The sequence below is a fragment of the Carica papaya genome, chromosome 6, assembly GCF_054855325.1.
Source record: "Carica papaya isolate Zhongbai chromosome 6, ASM5485532v1, whole genome shotgun sequence".
In the NCBI taxonomy this organism is placed as follows: Eukaryota; Viridiplantae; Streptophyta; class Magnoliopsida; order Brassicales; family Caricaceae; genus Carica; species Carica papaya.
In genome coordinates, this window is record NC_142314.1 from 5346254 (window position 1) to 5368389 (window position 22136).

General features: G+C 35.9%; 1 protein-coding gene and 1 non-coding gene across 3 annotated transcripts; both read left to right on the forward strand.

Annotated features, from left to right (window-relative positions):
* Positions 1 to 4105: 4105 nt before the first annotated feature.
* CALS5 (callose synthase 5) lies at positions 4106 to 21620 on the forward strand. 2 transcript variants are annotated; one of them, XM_088222378.1, is made up of 43 exons: positions 4106 to 4257; positions 4898 to 5102; positions 5312 to 5412; positions 5884 to 6005; positions 6117 to 6213; positions 6320 to 6430; positions 6523 to 6651; positions 6758 to 6850; positions 7273 to 7364; positions 7496 to 7622; positions 7709 to 7846; positions 7932 to 8008; positions 8118 to 8196; positions 8275 to 8400; positions 8491 to 8605; positions 9834 to 10168; positions 11321 to 11373; positions 11479 to 11539; positions 11623 to 11704; positions 11790 to 11839; positions 11948 to 12034; positions 12396 to 12518; positions 12617 to 12707; positions 12803 to 12891; positions 12964 to 13124; positions 14767 to 14890; positions 14969 to 15063; positions 15178 to 15295; positions 15405 to 15556; positions 15858 to 15967; positions 16404 to 16529; positions 16609 to 16677; positions 16955 to 17144; positions 17255 to 17366; positions 17448 to 17567; positions 17654 to 17769; positions 17901 to 17984; positions 18169 to 18281; positions 18350 to 18579; positions 19189 to 19998; positions 20353 to 20403; positions 20501 to 20686; positions 21146 to 21620. In XM_088222378.1, exons 2-43 carry the CDS (start codon positions 4904 to 4906, stop codon positions 21374 to 21376), a joined length of 5775 nt encoding a protein of 1924 aa, XP_088078504.1. In that variant the 5' UTR covers positions 4106 to 4257; positions 4898 to 4903; the 3' UTR covers positions 21377 to 21620. The 2 variants fall into 2 exon arrangements, with proteins under 2 accessions (XP_088078504.1, XP_088078503.1); XM_088222377.1 differs by lacking the exons at positions 4106 to 4257; positions 4898 to 5102; positions 5312 to 5412; ... (3 more) ...; positions 6523 to 6651; positions 21146 to 21620 and adding an exon at positions 21063 to 21095 and having other exon boundaries at positions 6761 to 6850; positions 8118 to 8400.
* On the forward strand, positions 16608 to 16686 carry LOC148253242 (small nucleolar RNA J33). The gene has a single exon (XR_015812972.1). It is a non-coding gene; the product is annotated as a small nucleolar RNA J33 (small nucleolar RNA).
* Positions 21621 to 22136: the final 516 nt, after the last annotated feature.

The following is a 22136-nucleotide window of genomic DNA, read 5'->3' on the forward strand; positions in this document are numbered from 1 at the left end:
TTATGAATTTTTTATTTAATGTAAAAATTAAGAAAAATAGGTGAATGATGAAATTGAAAATAATTTTGGAAAAAATGGTGAAAATTTGGGTTTTAGGAGTATTTTTGAAAGAAAAATTGGAAACTGGGGGTCAAAACGTAATTTAAAAAGAAATGTGTCACGTAGAACTGCCCAATCAGCAGCACCGACGAATCAGAGCACGATACGTGACAAGGCACGCTGACGAGGTGCCATACGGGAGGCCACACTTGGCAATTTTTGTGCCTGCGATCAGACGGTCCAGATTTATTCCCGCATGTATGAACGGCCCAGATCCGTTCCCTCATCAGGTGCAATCTGACAGTCACGATTAAACGCGATGAACGGTACATATTCATTTTTTATTTAAATGTGATCATACGGTCCAGATCAAATCGCGATGAACAATTTAAATTCATTTCCTATTTAAACGCGATTGGACGACCCAGATCAAATGCGATGGATGACTTAGATCAAATATGATAGACGACCCAGATTAAAAAGAGACAGATATAAATACTTCACTTTACACCAAACCCTAATTCTAACAGCCTCCGCTGGTCGAAGAAGAAGAACCGGGACGCGTCAGGTGGCAGAGGCGCTGACGTGGGAGGCCACGCAGGGGGAACCACGTGGGCGATCCGCGTGCGCGCGATTGAACGGCTGAGATCCGTTCCCGCGCGTACGGACGGCTCAGATTCAAAACGCGCACAGACGGCCAGATTGCATCGCGCACAGACGGCCCAGATTAGATCGCTCACAGATGGTCTAGATTGAATCGCGATGAACGGTCCAGATTCACTCTCTATTTAATCGCAATCAGAAGGTCCAGATTAAAAGTGATGGACGGCTCATATCAAAAGCGGATTGGTATAAATAACCTCATCCACACCCAAGCCCTAACCCTAGCCGCCAAAGCCCTTCGCTGGAGAAGACAGCCCAGCAGCCGGGGAGCCGACCTTTGCATCCTGCCGCCGTATCGGAGCAATTTTCGACCGCTAAATGAGGTAAAAAAAATTTCTCTTGCACAAACTTAAATTTTAAACCCACTCATAGCCAAATCGAAGTGAAAGAACCGACTAATTAGTCCAAAAACGCCGCCGCGGGGTGTTTCAGGAAATACCTCCAATGAGGCCCTTTCCGATTCCCGTTCGATGTGATTTTTTCACCGTTGTGACCATCGTTTCCTTCTCTACAGGTTGACCAGAGCAAAACACACAACTGCAACGTGAGTCGAAGGAGCTGCCGCATCGGAGACCCCCATCACCGGTGAGTTTCGATTTTCTATATTTTTTCGGTCCACCAAGGGCCCTAAATATGTTTTCTCGTAGGAACTGATGCAAGTTCGGCTAAATTCGGTTGAAAACAGCCAACCCGAGGCAGATCACCGGAGCGTGGCGATGCTGCCGTGTCAGAATTTCGAAATTGGCCGAGTAGGACCTGGATATAATTTTTGGGTTATTTGGGACATGTGTAGGTACCGTAAGCGCATTTCAGTTTCCGAATAAAAATTCAGGAAACTCAGGGACCGCCCGTAGGCGCAGTAACTATTTAGTTTTTGACGTCGAATCAAGTAAAAACCCCTCACCCTATTTCTTATCATGGATTTGGAGTTTGAATAAATGATAATATGGTCTTTTGTAAAAATTAAATAGATGTGCATAATTAATTACGGATCGTTAATGGAGCCCGAACCGGACATTCTTTTCTTTAATTTATTTTACAGTGTAAAAGCATGATAGTATCTAATTTATCTATTTTATGGTTTTAAATGCATGTATCACTACTTTACTTTACCATTGTGTGATTTTGAAATTTAAAATATGATTGCATTACCGGGTGCATGTTCATTGTTTATGTGATTGTGTTTGATTTGGTAACGAAGACTAAAGAAAAACAAGAAAAATGTGTGATCTAATAAACAGATAAGATGACAGGCTCACTAGATATCTTGGGAGATGATGGACAGACCGAGTTCATAGGAAATCCTATTGTGAACGTTGTCTCATACCTGATGAGGTAATGAGATTTAGTAATTTGACACTCATACCGGACAGGGTATGGGGACGACCACTTCACCCTTATACCGGACGAGGTATTGAGGTTTTATATATTGTCGCTCATACTGGACGGGGTATGGAGACGGCTCTGTAATTAAGATTGTTAAGGGAAATGGTTCACGTGTAGCGGTGACACCCCTATGGATCCCCATGGATACTAGTAAGCTGGTGAAACGAGAAACAGTTATGATTTAGTTATTGTTAATGAATATGAATATATGATATGTTCTATGTTACTGATTGTGCATGAAGTTATGATCTGTATGATGTTATTGTCTTTATAAGTTGTTTTCATAAATTCTACAATGGTAAGTAAAAGAGTAAGTGGTTTTACTTTTAATGAATGTATTGGTTTAAATTTAGTACTTCATTGGTTGTTTTTAGTTTTCTACCAATCTTTACTTCTATGTCGACGATATAGTGTGATGTCCTTATTGGGGTAGTGTAGCTCACATCTTATTTAACCATTTTAGATCAGGAAGACCCGGTTCCCCAACCTGATCCGCAAGAAGGCTACGAATAGATGCTAGATACTTTATAATTTCATTTATTTTTTTTCATTTCTCGTATTTCTTTCAGATAATTTATTCTGTGATATTTGTTATTACTTTTGAGTTATCGTGTAAGGGATGTTAATCTTAACATTTATTTTACTTTCGCATTCAAATTATTATATGCATTTTCTTTTAAATTTCTGGGGCTGTTACATTACCATTTTATTATTATCATTTACTTCCTTTATAGTTTAAGATAGATTCCTCTTAATCGTTATAAACAACAATAATAAAAAGCTCTTATTTTTCATTTCACCCCTATTTTTTTTTCATTTTTATTTTATTTTTCGTTATCGAGTATCTTCTCTAATTACCTTCTCCCTTTCAACTTTTATATTAACTGAATCTATTATAACAATATTCATTTAATAAAACAGGTTGAATTAAGGTCCTAAAGTTATTTTTTAGTTTGTTATATAAAATAATTTATATAATTTCTACTACTAATTAGTATAAGAAATTTTAATTTATTAATTATACTATTATATTTTTTTATTAATTAAGATTACCCACTAAGATTTATTTATGATCAGATATTTTACTTTTCAATATGGATTTTTGTTTTATTATGTACACATGTTTAACTAGTAAAAAATTAATTGTTCATTAAAATTAGTGCTAAATTTGTATAAGATTGATATATAATGATGCTCAGATTATAAAGATTAAATGTACGAGTAATTTTTTTAGATGATGAGAAACTTTAAATTATTTTCAGAATATAAATTAATTCATATATATTTATAGTTTCAAGTGAATTATATTTATACAATATTTTAAATAATTCATATTTATGTAATATTTTTAGAAAAATTTAAAATATTGGTAAAATTATATATTCATCAATACATATAAAAATAATATGTCGGTAAAACATAAATTTTTCTCGTAAATTCTTGGATAGAATATGTTAAATTCTTTGTTGTTCTGTTTTATTTGCATTAAAATTATAAAAAGAATTGATACTTAAAAAATCCTCTACTTATTTGAAATATTTAGCAGTGTGTAGAGACTTCATAAAATCACCATCCTAGAACTTTTATTATTTTCTTCGAAAAAAAACCAAGTTGTTCTAGAAGTTTTACAATCACTAAAGTGGGGCCCGCAAGATCTTGCCCCACCCAATGTCAACGGCTCCGTTAAAAGGTCAAGGAAGTCAAAACAAATTTGTCCCTCTGTCAGGAGAAAAAAAACAAAAAAGAAGCACAGAGAAAAACATCAGACGCAGAGTGTTGCCGGGAAAACAAAAACAGAAGAAAACGGAGACTCCAGTCATCATTGAATTCTAATCATGAAGAAGCGCTCAAAACGACAGCACATTACGCAACCCCTACGCCTACAAAAACGGGGCGCCTCACTCTCTCTCTCTCTCTTTCTCTTTTCTCTCTCTTCAACCTCTCACTGCCACGTGGCAGGCTCAACCGTACAGATTCACCTTTCCAAAATTTTCCCTCCCTCTCCTTCAATTTTTCTTTCTTCCTCGGTTACAGCGAAGCCCAACTTCTTTTTCGCTCTCTGAAACTGAAATAACTAACCGATTATCTCTCTCTATATATTTTTTTTCTTGATATACACCTCCCTCTGCATGCGCAGAGACCGATTGTCTCTCCTCGTCCTTGGACAAGGTAATAATCACCAACCGCTCGCATTTACTATTCCTTTTCTCGTTCTCCCTCTTACTCTCGAGCTTTATCGGCAATATGTAATTCGGAAACAGTCTGGAATAATCATATGCGAGGAGTCCTTTTTCTTTAGTTCTGTTTGCGCTTAAAAATGACTGTTTCCTGCCTGTTTGGTTGCCGAGAAAATGCATGGAGAAGGAAATGAGAATAGCTGGTGGTGATTGCCGATTTGATATTTAAATTGTTTGTACTGGATATAGGTGTGTTTTTGCTAGCTGATTTAAATTTAGATTAGGTAGACGGTTTTGCTTTTTTGTTTAATCGCCGGATGTTGTTTCTAGTGGGGTTGAGAATTGGCGAAGTTTGTTTGTTTCTGGTTAGTTGAGGAGAAAATGCAGGTAAAGAGAATTTGCATATCGAATTGCTAAAAGAGCCTTTTGATATATTCTCCTCAGCTGAAAAACTGATATGAAATGAGTCGTGCTTGATTTTTTTTTGTTTTTGGTCATGAGTTAGTGCTCGCTTAATTCTCTTCGCATGGGTCATTCGTTTCAGCAACAATGAACAAAAGCGCAAATAGTTCTTATAGCAACGCATTCTGATTCATTTTTGTGCATTTGTTTTCCATTTTTGTTGTTTGCAGAGTAAGATGGCAGAAAACAATTTGCCATCTCATGAGTCGGGCCCGCAGGGCCTGATGAGGCGGCCGTCACGCAGTGCTGCCATGACCAATTTCTCCACCGAGGTCTTCGACCACGAGGTCGTCCCAGCCTCCTTAGGCTCCATCGCTCCTATCCTCCGCGTGGCGACTGAGATCGAAAACGAGCGTCCTCGTGTTGCCTATCTTTGTACTACACTCAATCCCTTACCGTTCCCGTTTCTTTGCGGCCCTTTTCCATCTCTTTTGAGAAGACTGCCTCAGTCTCTTTCCCCTTGGCTTATATTTGCATATGCTTTTTGTTGTGTTCATTGTTTTTTGTTTTCTTCAATTTTGTTTTTTATTTGTTGTCTGAAAATTGTGTGCATTGTGTTTTCCATTTTCTTTGATCGTCAAAAGGTCGCTTTTATGCGTTCGAGAAAGCACATAGGCTGGATCAGAGTTCCAGTGGGCGAGGTGTCAGACAGTTCAAAACACTTCTCCTCCAGAGATTAGAGAGGGTAAATGATTTGTGCTTGGTCAATTCATATTTTATCACGCTTTGAATAGACAGGAATAGGACGAATTACTGGGAAGCAAAAAAAAAAAAACGCACGTGTTCCAGTCTCTACCACGGATGGTTCTCTCCAGGCCTGTCTTCAGTGAGAGGAATTCATCGGGTTTAGGCTTCCAACCTAATTGCTTTCCTTTCGTCTGATATAGTCCTCGCTTCTCGCTTTCCTCGCACTAAGACCCGACATTTTCAACCTCAGCGAGTGTTCTCTATATTCTCCAAATACAGAATCGATTTGATCGGTTCTCTCCCTCTCCCTCTCCCTCTCCCTCTCCCTCTCCCTCTGTGAAATAATTTGGCGCATCGAGGATATTAGACTATCAGTTGCACGTACCGTTTTTCAATACGTTTTTTGAATATAGTCTTTGTCATGGTTCCTTTTTCAGCATTGAACTAATCTGTGGTCTATTCTGTACAGGACAATGCATCAAGTCTTGCTTCACGGGTCAAAAAGACTGATGCACGGGAAATTGGGAGTTATTATCAGCAATACTATGAACATTATGTTAGAGCACTCGATCAGGGGGAGCAGGCAGACAGGTATGCATTATTTTTTGTTCTGCCTATAAATCGTAAAATTTTTCTTGTATGTTTGTTCCTTTACGTGGACTAGATGTCTTAGATTAAATAGGATTACAAATTTCTTGACAGAGCTCAGCTTGGGAAAGCCTATCAGACAGCTGGAGTGCTTTTTGAAGTGCTCTGTGCTGTTAACAAGACAGAGAAAGTTGAAGAAGTTGCTCCCGAGGTTGAGCCTAACTCTATTCATTGTAGCTTGTCATGAAAGTAGTAATTCTACTCATATATCATCTCTCTTGAGCATGAGAAATATTTGCAATGTCCTTTATGAGCAGATTATTGCTGCTGCCAGAGATGTCCAAGAAAAGACTGAAATCTATGCGCCGTATAACATTCTTCCCCTGGATATGGCTGGAGGTTCACAATCTATTATGCAGCTTGAGGAGGTATTCTCATATGAATTAAATTCCATTTTTATTAGTTGCCTGTTTCTTGGTGCCTTGCTTGTTTGTCAATTGGGCTGTTCTGGTTATACCAGATTAAGGCTTCTGTGGCTGCACTTTGCAACACTCGTGGCTTGAGCTGGCCTGCTGGATTTGAGCAGCATAGACAGAAAACTGGAAACTTGGATCTGCTAGATTGGCTAAGGGCCATGTTTGGATTCCAGGCAAGTTTCTTTTTGACCAGAGAGAGACAGATAGGTTTTAACTGCTGAATTCATACAATTGCGTGTTTGTCATAGAAGAACTGATTTAATCTTCGTTTTGGTACAGAGAGACAATGTCAGGAACCAAAGGGAGAATTTGATTTTAATACTTGCCAATAATCATATAAGACTAAGCCCCAAGCCTGAGCCTCTTAACAAGGTTAGTTCATTTCTTATGTTCTGTTTCTTCACAAACTGATTGCTGTGCAACTTTTGAAGCTTAAGAATGACTTATAAGGGCAACATGAAAAGCATTTCATTGTAGATGTTTGTTGTGCTGAACCTGGAGTTTGTAGCTGAAATGGATGGGTATTCGTCTTTGCATGTTTGTTAGTTGTCAGATTTCAATTGATTTTCATATTAAATATTTATCTGCTATTCATCTCAATGCTGTATTTTGGAGAAACATCCAGTTTAATATCTTTCTATAGTCTTCTACCTCTCCCTTGGTTCCCCTTTTTGTATGTTTGCTCCATCCCTTTCGTGTTTAAATGTGTATGCTCTTTTCTTTTGTTTCTTTTCTTCAGAAAAAGAGTTGCTTTCCATGTACAGGGTATTATTCTCTTTCTTTTATATATGCAGCTTGATGAACGAGCAATTGACGCAGTTATGAACAAACTTTTTAAGAATTACAAAACCTGGTGCAAATTTTTAGGAAGAAAACACAGTTTACGGTGAGATTAGTGGTTTTCGCATTGATTTGGTGGTTGTTCTCTTTGCTGTTCTTACTTGATGAATCAAACCTTTTCTTCCTTTAGTTATGCAACTATTCTGATACAAAATATACAAATTTCTTTCTGTACAGGCTACCTCAAGGTCCTCAAGAGATACAGCAGAGGAAAATCTTATACATGGGTTTATATCTTCTCATCTGGGGTGAAGCAGCTAATATTCGATTTATGCCCGAGTGCCTATGCTACATTTTTCATAATGTGAGTATAAATTTATAGGGGATTTACTTCTTTGCCTTCTTTGTGTTTCTATCAGATTTGATACTTTTTACATAATATATATTCAGATGGCATATGAACTTCATGGACTGTTAGCTGGGAATGTTAGTATTGTTACTGGAGAAAACATTAAACCTTCTTATGGTGGAGATGATGAGGCATTCCTGCGGAGGGTTATAACGCCCCTGTACCGTGTAGTAGAAAAGGTATGTAATTATTCAACTATGGAAAGTATCATCAATCTTTGGGTTTTGCTTTTAGTTATGAAAGCCAAGCTTGAATACAATCCAGGAAGCAAAGAAGAGTAAAAATGGAAGGGCTTCACACACAGCTTGGTGCAATTATGATGACCTGAATGAGTATTTCTGGTGTGTATGCATTTAATATCCCAATGTAAAATAAATTCATCTGGATATTAGTGGTTTCGAAAATCTCATAGTTTAAGCTAGAATTTTGTTCTAAATCTGCTGTGTCTAGGTCATCTGATTGCTTCTCTCTTGGTTGGCCTATGCGTGATGATGGTGACTTTTTTAAATCAACATATGACATGTCACAGGTACTATATTTTTTTTTAGCATTTGTAAGAATTTTACTCATCTTAATTGGTTCTACTCATCATTATTTTCTAAGCCAGCAAGGGAAGGCTCCTCGGAAAAAAGTAGGAAGCACAGGCAAATCAAACTTCATTGAAACTAGATCATATTGGCACATATTCCGAAGTTTTGATCGCCTGTGGACGTTTTACATATTAGCTTTCCAGGTATTCATTCAGAGAGAAATTCTATACTGAAAGCAGCTTTGTTGATGACTTCAGCCTCTCTACTTCAGTTTCTTTACTGTTTAATTGCAGGCAATGGTCATCCTAGCATTTAATAGAGTTGGACTGAAGGAGATTTTACAAAAGGATACGTTATTTTCACTGTCAAGTATTTTTATTACGGCGGCTTTTCTTCGTTTTCTTCAAAGTATGAATCTATACTCTAATTGCTAATAAGATTAATCTATAGATCTGTGATAGCATGTGCCTTTGATTGCTTACTATGGCGTAGGAGCTAGTAAGTCCCACAGAAACTTGCTACTAAAGTTATTATAAAATGTGGATGGTTGAGTGACTAACAATTAAATTTCTTTCTAATAGATCTTCTTCTTTATATGTTTCTTAAAAAAACAATAATTAGAACTCTTTTGTCTGTCTTGCCAAAATATCATTCAAGTTTATGAATCATAACTTTTGCTAATACTAGCCAATATTTGGATAGTTTCTGCTGTTGAATGAAGATAACTGTGTCCCTGAGAGGAAAAATTGAAAAAGAAAAAGGAGTTCTTGTAATTCTCATAGAAATGGTAAAACTATGACAACTCGGGTAAATCATATTACTCAACACATCTCTTATTTTGTGTAGCCCATCTCTCATGTTCTCGAGGGTAGAACTAGTTTTGCTTTTAAGTCAAAATATGCCTCTGTTTTGTCCCTCCTACACTTTCTCTACGCTGTTAAGCTAATAGTTTCATTTAAATTGCAAAAGAACTTAGATTCTGACATATCTGCTTAATTTATATTTGTAATATTAAGCTGACCTCTTCCTTAGAAACAACACATATGACTATTTTTAAAAGACTATGATCTTGTTGCGAGATTAAATTTGGATTAATATCAGATGCATATTATATTTTTACTTTCAAAAGATTTCCATTTAAAAATTCATTTTTATTTAATTCTGTCAAGATTTGAATCTCGTCTCTGAGCATGTTACTAACCACTGTATGGACTTCTTTAAATGGGCTGGAATCATATGTTGAAGTAAGAAACTTCCTTTCTGGTACAAACTTGCCACTCCTTGCAACATTTAGATGCAATATGTAGAATGCAAAATAGCAACAAATTATATTCTTTGAAAATCTGAATATGTATTAAAATTACTCATGATTGAATTATATTTTATTCATGGAGATCTTCCATTTTAGTGCTTCTGTTGGTTTCAATTTCATACTTGTATATGCTTTTGTTTGATTGCTACTGTTTTTGAAACTGTCAAAATGTTAATGTACAAATTAGGCATGTGAATAATTTAGAAATGTCTTCCAGTTTAGTTTTTATTTCTCTTTTCAGCATGTAAATTTTAATAGAAATGTTTAGGAACAGTTTTATACTTGCGTGTTCTCATTTTTATCTTGGCTAATATCTTTTTCTAGGTATTTTGGACCTTGTTCTGAACTTCCCCGGATACCACAGGTGGAAGTTCACTGATGTGTTGAGAAACATTCTCAAAGTAATTGTTAGCCTAGCATGGACAATCATTCTTCCACTCTGCTATGCACAGTCCCTATCTCTTGGCCCAGGAAAGTTAAGAGATGTGGTGAGGCTTCTTCCTAAAATAAAGGGTGTTCCTCCTCTATATATCATGGCTGTGGCAATATATCTGCTCCCAAATGTGCTGGCAGCAGTCATGTTCATTTTCCCAATGCTCCGACGTTGGATTGAAAACTCCGACTGGCATATAGTTAGGTTCCTTTTGTGGTGGTCACAGGTATACAATAATTGTTTTTATTTTATCAAATCATTTCCTTCTGTTGTCATGTTCATTTTCCCTTATTGGTAAACTGGTAAGAAATATCCCATGGGATGAACTTGTTAGGACAAAGTAGACAAAAGACGTCAAATTGCCAGAATAGGAGAAGATTAACTCATTTACGTTAGCCAAAAGACAATTAGTCAACTAGATCTGCTATTGGTGCATGAGAAACTGATCTATCTTGTTTATTAGAACGAGGTGGGGTCGATACCAACAAGTTTAAAAGAACCCTAATAGGAAGTGGATTACTAGTTTGTCTATATTGAGATTCAGCAAAGATGATACTTTGTACTTGTTGATGCATTGACAAGTAACGAGCTTTTCTTTTTTCATTATGATATACCTCATCTTCTATCTTATATTTAGCTATTGGAGGTTCTTGTCATGTCTGGGTTTCTGTAATTAATGCTAACTAGTCGAACAATCTTAGATCCTCATTTGACAGCAAAGACGAGGCTCTCAATGCAATGGATTGCTGTTGTGTTCTCAATCAAGTCCTTGAACGATAATTCAGAATTCAAACTATTGTAATCAAAATGATAAAAAAGGAAAACAATTTCAACCATAAACTGTGACCTAAAGTAGGATCCAACTAATAGGAGCTTTCAATACAGTGGACCACTGTAATATTCTTGAACACATTGAGAGAAAAAGCTTATTATGTAAAAAGAAAGATGTCAATTGAACTTCTGCTATTGAGTGTTGTAAACTATAGATGCATAATATCTGGCTCAGCCATTTTTCTTTAGCTTATAAAGACATTTATGATGGTCTAATGATCCATGGTAAAAACGAAAATGCCTGTCTTTTATCAAAAGAAGAAAGAACGTTCGTTTCTAGAAACAACCCTGCATTTGTTTACTGTACTTAGTTTAAACATATAGATAAAGAATTTTTCTTTTTTCCCTTTTTCTTTTATTTCTTCTATGTATAGCTTTTCCTCCTTTAACTTGTAATTCTTATAACTTTAATATTATTCTTTCACTAAGAAAAATACAAGAATTATGCTGAGCATTGTTAATCACACACTTAGACATGTACTTTATTCGCATATATTTTAAGACTGTTATTTCACTGGTGCAATGAAATTCATTTATTTATCTGCAGCCGAGAATTTATGTGGGAAGAGGAATGCACGAAAGTCAGTTTTCACTTATTAAGTGAGTACAACAGGGAATATATGCCCCAATAAGTTCAAAGTGAATGGTTTCTCTCTTATAGTTGTTAGGTAATTACCTCACTGTTTGGGTGATTTTTTTTTTCAGGTACACTCTTTTCTGGGTGCTACTTTTGTGTTCCAAATTTGCCTTCAACTATTTTGTCCAGGTTTGTTAGTTTTGGAAAGTTAAGTCATGATGCAATTTGGTCTATTTTGGGCCTCTTTTAAACCTTTGTCTGTCCCTTCCCAGATAAAACCATTGGTGAAGCCAACAAATGATATTATGAACATCCGCCACGTCAAATACACATGGCATGAATTCTTTCCATCTGGTAATTCTCTGGTTTGTATACCTTTCTTCTATATTCTCTGAACTTGGATTCTGAATCACTGTTAATATCTCTCTTTTCAATGCAGCTAAGAACAACTATGGAGCAGTAGTCTCACTTTGGGCACCAATTGTTGTGGTCTGTCTAATTATACCCTTCCTCATTTTGTATTATCTGTTTTTGCATTTTGTTGGTGAACTCTTTATACAGCTTCATTTGGGGTTTAATATATTTGATATATTTCAGGTTTATTTAATGGATACCCAAATTTGGTATTCTGTTTTCTCAACATTGTCTGGTGGTATTACTGGGGCCTTCGATCGTCTTGGAGAGGTATTCATCTTCTGTTAGTTCTTATCATTCAGATCCCTCCTTCATATTTTCTTCTTTTCTTCATTTAGAAAGAAAAATACATTTAGTTAAGGAAAATCCATTCGTGTCCACACTTTCCCTCCTATTTTTTAGTATAATCTGCAGGGCTTCTACCAGAAGCTCTTGATAACCAGCATGAATGTTTGTCCTCTTTTATTTTATGACAAGTTTGTTTATCTAATGGGAGATGTTGGATAAAATTAAATTTCCTTCTGCAATAATTCGTGTCATTAATGTGACAATCAACATGCTGTTTGTTGATATTGTTCAAGATTGTGATGTATTTTGTGGCTGGTATTTAGATTCTCTTTCTTTCATACAGATACGAACTCTGGGAATGCTGAGGTCAAGATTCCAGTCCTTACCCGGTGCATTTAACACGTATTTGGTTCCTTCTGATAAGTCAAGAAAAAGAGGATTCTCTTTTTCAAAACGATTTGCAGAGGTCATATTCCTTTACGATTTTGCTCAGCTGTTTTATAAGAGGCATCATCAAATCCCATGTTTTAATACTTAAATAATTACTATCTTGTTGCTGCATAGGTTACAGCAAGCAGGAGAAGTGAAGCTGCTAAATTTGCTCAGTTATGGAATGAAATAATTTGTAGTTTCCGTGAAGAAGATCTTATCAGTGACAGGAAAGATATCCTAACTATGAATTACTCATTTGTTCATTTGATTGTCTTTTTGTTCTCTTTACTGCTAGAATTAAACGTTACATCCCTTAAAACAGGGAGATGGATCTGTTGCTGGTTCCTTACACATCTGATCCAAGTCTGAAGTTAATTCAGTGGCCACCCTTTTTGCTTGCAAGCAAGGTTTGTGCATGCCCTGTTAAACTTCCCAATTCTTTTGAACTGTACTTGTTAACTATTTATCTTCCTACACAGATTCCTATTGCATTGGATATGGCAGCTCAATTTCGATCCAAGGATGCTGATCTCTGGCGACGAATATGTGCTGATGACTACATGAAATGTGCTGTGATTGAGTGCTATGAATCTTTCAAACTTGTCTTGCATACTTTGGTTGTTGGAGAAAATGAGAAAAGGTTTCCATCGTCTCTTTAATCCTTGTATTTTTCATCAAATCTTCATTTAGTTCCCAAAGAATGGATAGAGCTTGATCTCTGAGATCCATTCACCTGAATACTTTATAATTAACATTTTGCAGTTGCCTGCAATCATCCTCCTCCTCCTCCCAGTATCTACAATTTGCAACTTAAGCTAGGAACTATTTGACCATCCAGCGACTATTCGTACTTTATGCTTTAGATTTTTTTCCCAACTTCTAAGTACCTTAATAGTTATACCTTATATTTCCCTGACTTCTAAATCCCTTAAGAAGAATGAAAATTATGTATTTTTCATTATCTTTTATGATGATACACGGATTGTATTTATAATACAAAGTTAGCTACACAAAGAAATCTTCTTAATTAGTTAGAGAATTTTCCAGAATAAATGGCAGACCAAATCAAATAGATTTGGTCAACTTTGGTGCCAAATCTTCTAAATTACAAGGTAAATATTTCTAATGCAGTTGTACAACTATAATTACTCAATTTTCAGTACTCCTCAAGCTGGGCTATAAAAGTTAGTAAACACCTAGGTTAGATCTCATATCTTCAAATTGTGCTATTGGTAGCATCTACTCAAAATATCTGCTCTTTGCTGATTAGTGCGAATGTAGGAGATGTTAATTATACCCCTTCTATCTTCTCCTTGATGAAATATCTATCTATTTCATATGTTTTGTCATATCATGAGAAAAGGATTATTGACTATACTTATAGCAGCTTGGTTATTACACATTATATTGATGGTATTGCTTACTTGAACTTTAAGTTTGCTGAGTAACCATTTTAATCATATTCCGTCACATATCTTATGGACGATAGCACTGAACTCGGATTTTGCACTACTTTAAGCAACCAATATTTGCTTTTTGCTTCATCAGGTAACCAAATTTAGCGACACATAAGTATAGTATTCCAAAATAGATCTTCAATCATTATCTGACCTAGCCCAATCTGCATTAGTAAACACTTCGATATTTCCTTTATTTTAGTCTTATTGAAGCGAGGGTCTTCTCCAGGAGTTTTTTTCAAATACCTTAGAATATGATATAGTCTATCCATGCGTTATTCAGTAGGATTATTCATGAACTAACTAGCCACACTAAAAGCAAGCCAATATCTGATCATTTGTGTGAAAGATAAATAAGTTTTCTGACTAACTTTTGGTATCTTCCTTTGTCAACTAGAAGATTGTTTCCTTCTCCCTTTTTGGTGAGTACTCCAATTGGAGTATTTGCTCAATATTCCTTTTTCTTTGAGTAAACCAAGGACATACTTTCTTTGTGAAACAACACTTTTTGACTAAGACCTTATAACTTCCATCTTGAGGAAATATTAATATTTCCTAAGTCTTTGATTTCGAATTCATGAGGTAGAACTTTCTTAAGCTCTCCAATCTCCTCTGCATTATTTCCTGTCAAAATAATATCATCTACATAAAGAATTATGATAGATATCCTTCCACCAAGAAAAGGTTTAACAAATAGGGTGTAACCTGCTTGACATTGAACATTAAGAGTTAGGAAATTGGCATTATCATCAAAAGAAAATAATTGGCATTATTTGGATTTCATTGTCATCAAAAGAACTCCTAATTTCATTTGTAATGTAACAGGATAATTGGCATTATCATCAAAGAAGTTGAGAGCAATATATCAAAGAATACATTTCTCACAAATTTCAGAATGAGCTATCTACCCACTCTTTGCAGCAAATTTGTGGAGCTTGTGGAAATTTTGGTGAGTCTGTTGTATATTAATCATGTAGGCAGTATGGTTCCATACTATCTTTAGTTATTCCTTTCCTTCATGTTGCAGAAAGATGGTGATCCATCCAAGAGAGATACCGTGGTGTTATTGCTGCAAGATATGTTAGAAGTAGTTACCCGTGATATGATGGTGAACGAGATCCGGTTGGTGAACTTTTAACAAATAGTAATTAGATAAAATAAATTTGGGGAATATTGAGGTGATGCAAGTGGTTCTTGTGTGAAACCTAACATCTGATGCCTACGCAAATTTGTCAGTGAATTGGTAGAACTTGGGCATACTAACAAGGAATCTGGAAGGCAGATTTTTGCTGGCACTGACTCAAAACCTGCTATATTGTTCCCTCCTGTGGTTACAGCACATTGGGATGAACAGGTACATTTAGACTTAAGAGACTTTTTGTTTGGTTGAACCATTATCTGTGTTATGAAGAGTTTATATTCACCTTTTATATTCTCCTGTAAGGTTGTCTGTTGTTTTTCAGATAAGGCGGCTTCATCTCCTCTTGACAGTGAAAGAATCTGCTGTTGATGTGCCAACAAACCTTGAAGCACGTAGAAGAATTGCTTTTTTCACAAATTCGTTGTTCATGGAGATGCCACGGGCACCTCGTGTTCGTAAAATGCTTTCATTCAGGTTTAATATATATTTCCTTCATGTCATTAAAGAACCTATATCATTTCACAGAGATAATTATTTTGGAAAAATTATTGTTGTTGTGGTTGTTGCTGTTGTTGTTATATTATTATTATCCCTATAAAGATAAGACATGCTCATGGAATTAATCTGAACAGTTATTCCAGTTGTCAGAATTCTGTATTTACTCTTTCCTTACAAGCTTGGGAAGTGTCCCCCGCCCAATAAGGATAACATGAGAAAGAAAAAGAAGAAAAATTATTTATAATCTTTTAATGAAGTATTTTCTTGCATTTGTTAGTGTCATGACTCCATACTACAGTGAGGAGACTGTCTACTCAAAAACTGATCTTGAGATCGAAAATGAGGATGGTGTATCAATCATATTCTACTTGCAAAAGATCTTCCCAGGTTTGGAATAGTACACTATTTCACAATTAAGTTTTCTTTAGAGAGTGTTTGAGATTGTTAAAAGAAATGTGCTTAAGAGTCTTTAAATTACTTCATGTAATTAAATATTGATTTAGAAAAATAAACACATATATTTTGAATAGAGGAATTTATTGCAAAAGATAAGTTTTTACTATTTTTTGTGTCAAAAAGTAAGCGTGAATGAATAAGTAACTGATTATTAAGAAAATACGCATTCTAAGTCAATACAGAAAAAGTTTGGGGGGAGGTGCTTATTATTTCCCTGCTTAAGCTACTTATTGCGATTTAATAGGCATATTACCAAACAAGTAAATTTGAAAGGGTGCTTAAAGCTACTTGTAAATATAGTGAAATATTCTATTTACTTTGCCGACTTTTTCTGTTGACAATATTTGCAATCTTCTGATTTTGTTAGATGAGTGGAACAACTTCATGGAGAGACTTAATTGTAAAAGAGAAAGTGAGGTTTGGGAAAATGAAGAGAACATTTTGCAGCTTCGTCATTGGGCCTCCCTAAGAGGACAAACTCTCTTCAGAACAGGTGACTGATACATAATCTTTTCCTTTATAACTCTGCTATCAATTTCAAATTTTATTACTCATAAATAATGGTGATGCAGTTAGAGGGATGATGTATTATAGACGGGCTCTGAAGCTTCAGGCTTTTCTTGACATGGCTTCCGAAGATGGTATCTCACGAACTTTATTTCAGTGTTTTAAATATTCGTTTAAGAAAGCTGGAATGTAAATAACTAATCTCATGAACACCAAACTGAATCTTCGTTATCAGTGGTGTTCAAGGAAGCATAAGAGATAGCAAACTCAGTTTATAGTGCTTTCATATCGGAAGCTTCTATTATATTATAAGCAGGATTATCCTGAGAAGCAACATAATTGAATATCCACTGTTGTAGATATGTACTGAGGTAGAAATGCTGGTTTACCTTTTTTTTTTCGTACTACCAGAGATACTACAAGGCTACAAAGCCATGGCAATTCCAACGGAGGAAGACAAGAAACGTCATAGATCCTTGTATTCCCAGCTAGAAGCAGTAGCAGACTTAAAATTTACATATGTTGCAACCTGTCAAATATATGGAAATCAGAAGCGTAGTGGAGATCGACGTGCTACAGACATCCTGAATTTGATGGTTAAGTATGTTTTCTGTCTATTGAAGTTAACAGGGGTTGCAGTTCGAATATTTTGCTGCCATCATTCATTTTCTACAAGAGTCATGACTCTGATTCCTGATGCTTCTCCTACAGTAACCCTTCTCTCAGGGTGGCTTACATTGATGAAGTTGAAGAACGAGAAGGAGGAAAAGTACAGAAAGTGTATTATTCTGTGTTGCTCAAAGCTGTTGATAATCTTGACCAGGTAATAATTTTTGATCTATAGATAGAATAACTTCATTAACAGAATGAACCGGAAATTCTTACAGTTCAATATTTTCTGAAGGAAATCTATCGTATCAAATTACCTGGCCCCGTAAAATTAGGAGAGGGGAAGCCTGAAAATCAGAACCATGCAATAGTTTTTACACGAGGAGAAGCTCTTCAAGCTATTGACATGAATCAGGTAAACAATGAAAAACTTCTGTATTGCATTTCTGGTTTACCTTTCTGCGAAAATAGGCATGGATCCATAAACTAATTTACCTGTAGGACAATTATTTGGAAGAAGCACTCAAAATGCGCAACCTACTTGAAGAATTTAATGAAGATCATGGAGTGCGTCCACCAACAATTTTGGGTTGTCGTGAGCATATATTTACTGGAAGGTTGGATTTATGACTTCCTATCATTTAGGTGTTCTAATAGTTTTCTTAAACTCATAAGCTTTTTTTTATATCTAGATCCTCCAGTTTTGCTACTTCTGATTGTATATATGGTTTTTGCACCTCTTATGCAGTGTTTCTTCTTTGGCTTGGTTCATGTCAAATCAAGAAACCAGCTTTGTCACGATTGGTCAGAGAGTTCTTGCGAGACCTTTGAAGTGTGTTTCGTCTCTTATTTCACTGCCTTAGCTACATAACTATTTCCAAAAAATACATGACGATTAAACCTATATCGGTTCAAAATCATGTTGCAGAGTGGAACTTTGTAATAAATGAACAGGGAGAAGATGATTTGCAAATGTGGTAACACTGATCTACAAAAGTTTTATTGGTTGGTTTCAGGATTCGGTTCCACTATGGTCATCCCGACGTGTTTGATAGAATTTTCCATATAACACGTGGAGGCATCAGCAAGGCATCATCTGGAATCAATTTGAGCGAGGATATCTTTGCTGGTAGTATTCTTTGAAAGCAGAACTTCATGTGGATATCTCTCAGTTTCATGACATTTTGTTCTATGTAGGTTTCAACTCCACATTAAGACGAGGAAATATTACTCATCATGAGTACATTCAAGTTGGGAAAGGTCGGGATGTGGGCCTCAATCAAGTCTCCCTTTTCGAAGCAAAAGTCGCATGTGGTAATGGGGAGCAGACCTTGAGCAGGGATATATATCGACTAGGCCACCGTTTTGACTTTTTCCGCATGCTATCCTGTTATTTTACAACTGTTGGATTTTATTTCAGCTCAATGGTAATTCCTCGTTTTTCACAATTGATAAGTGGAACCACTGGATTGAATATTGAATAATTGATGCTCATCTTACCATATACATGAACTTGTCTAGCCTAACATTTTGTTCAAATACGTGTTAAGAAAAAAAAAAAAGTTCAACATAAATACTAAATTTTACATTTTTTATTGGTTTGAACTATTAAGATAGTTCGTAGCTCAACTCAAATTAATTCACATGACACTAGAGCTTGAGGTGTTGAGTTCAAATTTTGGCAGTCACCTCGTCACTCCTGTACTTATAATAGAATTTCTATATAGATGATGAACTCAATGAACGGGTGTATACTGAATAGCTTGTGCATCCATCGCAGACTGAGAATTAGTAGCATATTTCATAATTTTTTTTTATTTTAGGTTAATTAATTATCCAATTAAATTATTTTATAAAACTTGGTAAGTTAGTCAGTAAGGAGGTGGCTAAAACAAGAGCTTAGTTAAAACTTTCTCGCTCCCCAATCTCAAAACAAGAGCTTAGTTTTGTCAATTTAAGATGTCTGGCAACTACTACTGTTCAATCTACTGTACTTCTTTTTCACTGGCTAACAGAAAACCTTTTACAATGTACAGCTGGTTGTCATCACTGTATATGTTTTCTTGTATGGAAGACTTTATATGTCATTGAGTGGATTGGAGGAGTCAATCGTTCGGTTTGCCAGAGCTAAGGGAAATGATCCTCTAAAGGCAGCCATGGCTTCGCAGACTGTTGTTCAATTAGGTCTGTTGATGATCTTGCCAATGGTCATGGAGATTGGATTAGAGAGAGGATTCAGAACTGCCTTGGGTGATTTTGTAATCATGCAGCTGCAGTTAGCACCCCTTTTTTTCACTTTCTCTCTTGGAACAAAGGTCCATTATTTTGGACGAACTATCCTGCATGGTGGGGCAAAGTACAGAGCAACTGGACGTGGCTTTGTGGTCCGGCATGAGAAATTTGCAGAAAACTATAGGATGTATTCAAGGAGTCACTTTGTCAAGGCAATGGAGCTTATGATATTGCTTGTATGTTACAAGATATATGGTAAAGCAGATGGCACTATGGCTTACACCTTGGTTACAGTCTCAATGTGGTTTTTGGTCGGTTCTTGGTTGTTCGCTCCTTTCCTTTTCAACCCTTCAGGATTTGAATGGCAAAAGATAGTAGAAGATTGGGATGACTGGGCAAAGTGGATAAGCAGCGGAGGTGGTATTGGCGTACCGGCAAACAAGAGCTGGGAATCCTGGTGGGAGGAAGAACAGGAACACCTGCAGTACACTGGGATTTCAGGGAAGATCATTGAACTAGTTCTATCTCTGCGCTTTTTCCTTTATCAATATGGAATTGTCTACCAGTTAAATTTGACAAAAGAAAGCAGACTTGGTCAAAAGCAGAGTATCATTGTAAGTATAATATGATTACTTGACGTTATAATGATTTTTTCCTCGATTTATTTGTTGTCAAGTGAATTGAGAATCCTAAGTTACCACATGACATTTAATAATATCTCGAACTTGCAAGCCAAGAGCCTTTGGCTCTGATCCCGCTTCTTCCCAATTTAGGAGCTTTCATGGGTTAGTTCTTATGGGTTCAATACCCATTTCCTACAGGGGCTATAGCCGTGAAGTGAAAAGAAAAAGATATGTCTAATACATATAGATATAGAGAGAAGAGAAAGGGAGAGGGAGAGAGAACTTGGAGGTGTAGAATGTGGAAATTAAAAAGAAAATCTAAATTTGATTCGATGATTTCATCAGGTTTATGGTCTATCCTGGCTGGTTATTGTTGCTGTAATGATCATCTTAAAGGTCAGTGACCCATATTCATCTTAAAGGCTATTCTTAATATTATTGCTATATTTGCTTTTGAACTTGCTTCTAAGTTGGGTGGCACATAAAACTGCAGATCGTGTCCATGGGTAGAAAGAAGTTCAGTGCAGATTTCCAGCTAATGTTCAGACTTCTCAAGGTGTTCCTTTTTATCGGATCAATGGTTGTCCTAGGTATGCTGTTTCATTTCCTCAAACTCACGGTAGGGGACATCTTCCAGAGCCTACTTGCCTTTCTGCCTACAGGATGGGCACTTCTACAGGCACGTAACTCATTCTAAATCCTTGTTTAATTTTGTAGAACATATTATTTTCTTCAACTAAATTTCCATGCTGAAACCATCACAAACTGTTTTTTGTGCACGCGTCAGAAATAAGTTTACTGCATTCACTTACTATATTTATCCATATTATATTAGTTGAAATTCCGTTTCTTTGCTGATTTGAATGGTATGGTACACATAAGCACATAGATTCCTTTAGATTTCTGAACTTTGATTTCTTAGCTTGCCTATTAGCTTCGCGTGCTGTTTTCAAGAAAATACTTTATTTCTTTATCAATAAGCAAATAGTAATAATCAAAAACATTTTTTCCCTTCCTCCATTCTTTACCAAAAATTTTATTCCATTGCTATGTAGCAATGCAACGGATATTAGTGTGGTTGATTGTTATTGAAGATCATATACATATTGCTCATTACTGAGCATGGTGCTATCATCAGATATCACAAGCCTTCAAGGAACCGGTGAGGGCTCTTGGAATGTGGGGCTCTGTCAAAGCATTAGCTAGAGGATACGAGTACATTATGGGCGTAGTCATCTTCATGCCAGTGGCTGTACTGGCCTGGTTCCCATTTGTTTCGGAGTTCCAGACCAGATTGCTCTTCAACCAAGCTTTCAGTAGAGGGCTTCAGATTCAACGTATTTTGGCTGGTGGCAAGAAGCAGAAATAATTTTTAAAAAAGAGGAAAAAGTTCATTAGTTTCATGATCATTAATAGAAAATCAAAAAATTATTCTTAAACATATACTGTCTGGAGAGATCAGCAGACATAGACGATGGAAGAACACATCCTGTGTAACTTTTTACTCTCCTTCACAAGTGAGGAACGGTATCGCTAACTGTACTTTTAAGAAACTCTCACTAATTGTTACATGAAGATGCAATAAAAGATTTCATAGAAGATGAATCTCTCTCCCTAAATTTTGTAAACATGGTCTCCTATCCCCTATAGTTATGAAAATTATTTGGTTAGACGCTAGTATTAAAAAAAAAAAAAAGAAAGAAAAAAAAAATTGTACTTCCAGTTTATTTTTTAGGGAAAATGCGTGTTCAGTCAGACTGTAGCCTTTGTTTTGTTTTGAGTATAATAAAAGATATAAAAATATTGTTGTAGATACAAATTCTAGGAAATTATTAATGTTTATTTACAGGAAAAAATAATTAAGAAAATTTAACTTGTACCTTTACCATCTTAGAGTACTCATGTACCACATACATGTTTGAATTTCTTTTTGACGTTTGATTGAGCTTTTAAAATGCTATTCTTTGACCTGTGAACATGTTATTTGCAACCCTATTTCTTGTTCTATGTGAGACTGAAGTTTCTGTCTTGGAATTTAAAATTAAAGAATATCAAAAATACAAATGCAATACAGTGCGAGTGCACTTCAATCTTTGGTAGTTATTGTGAAGCTCCCTCTGAAAACTCTT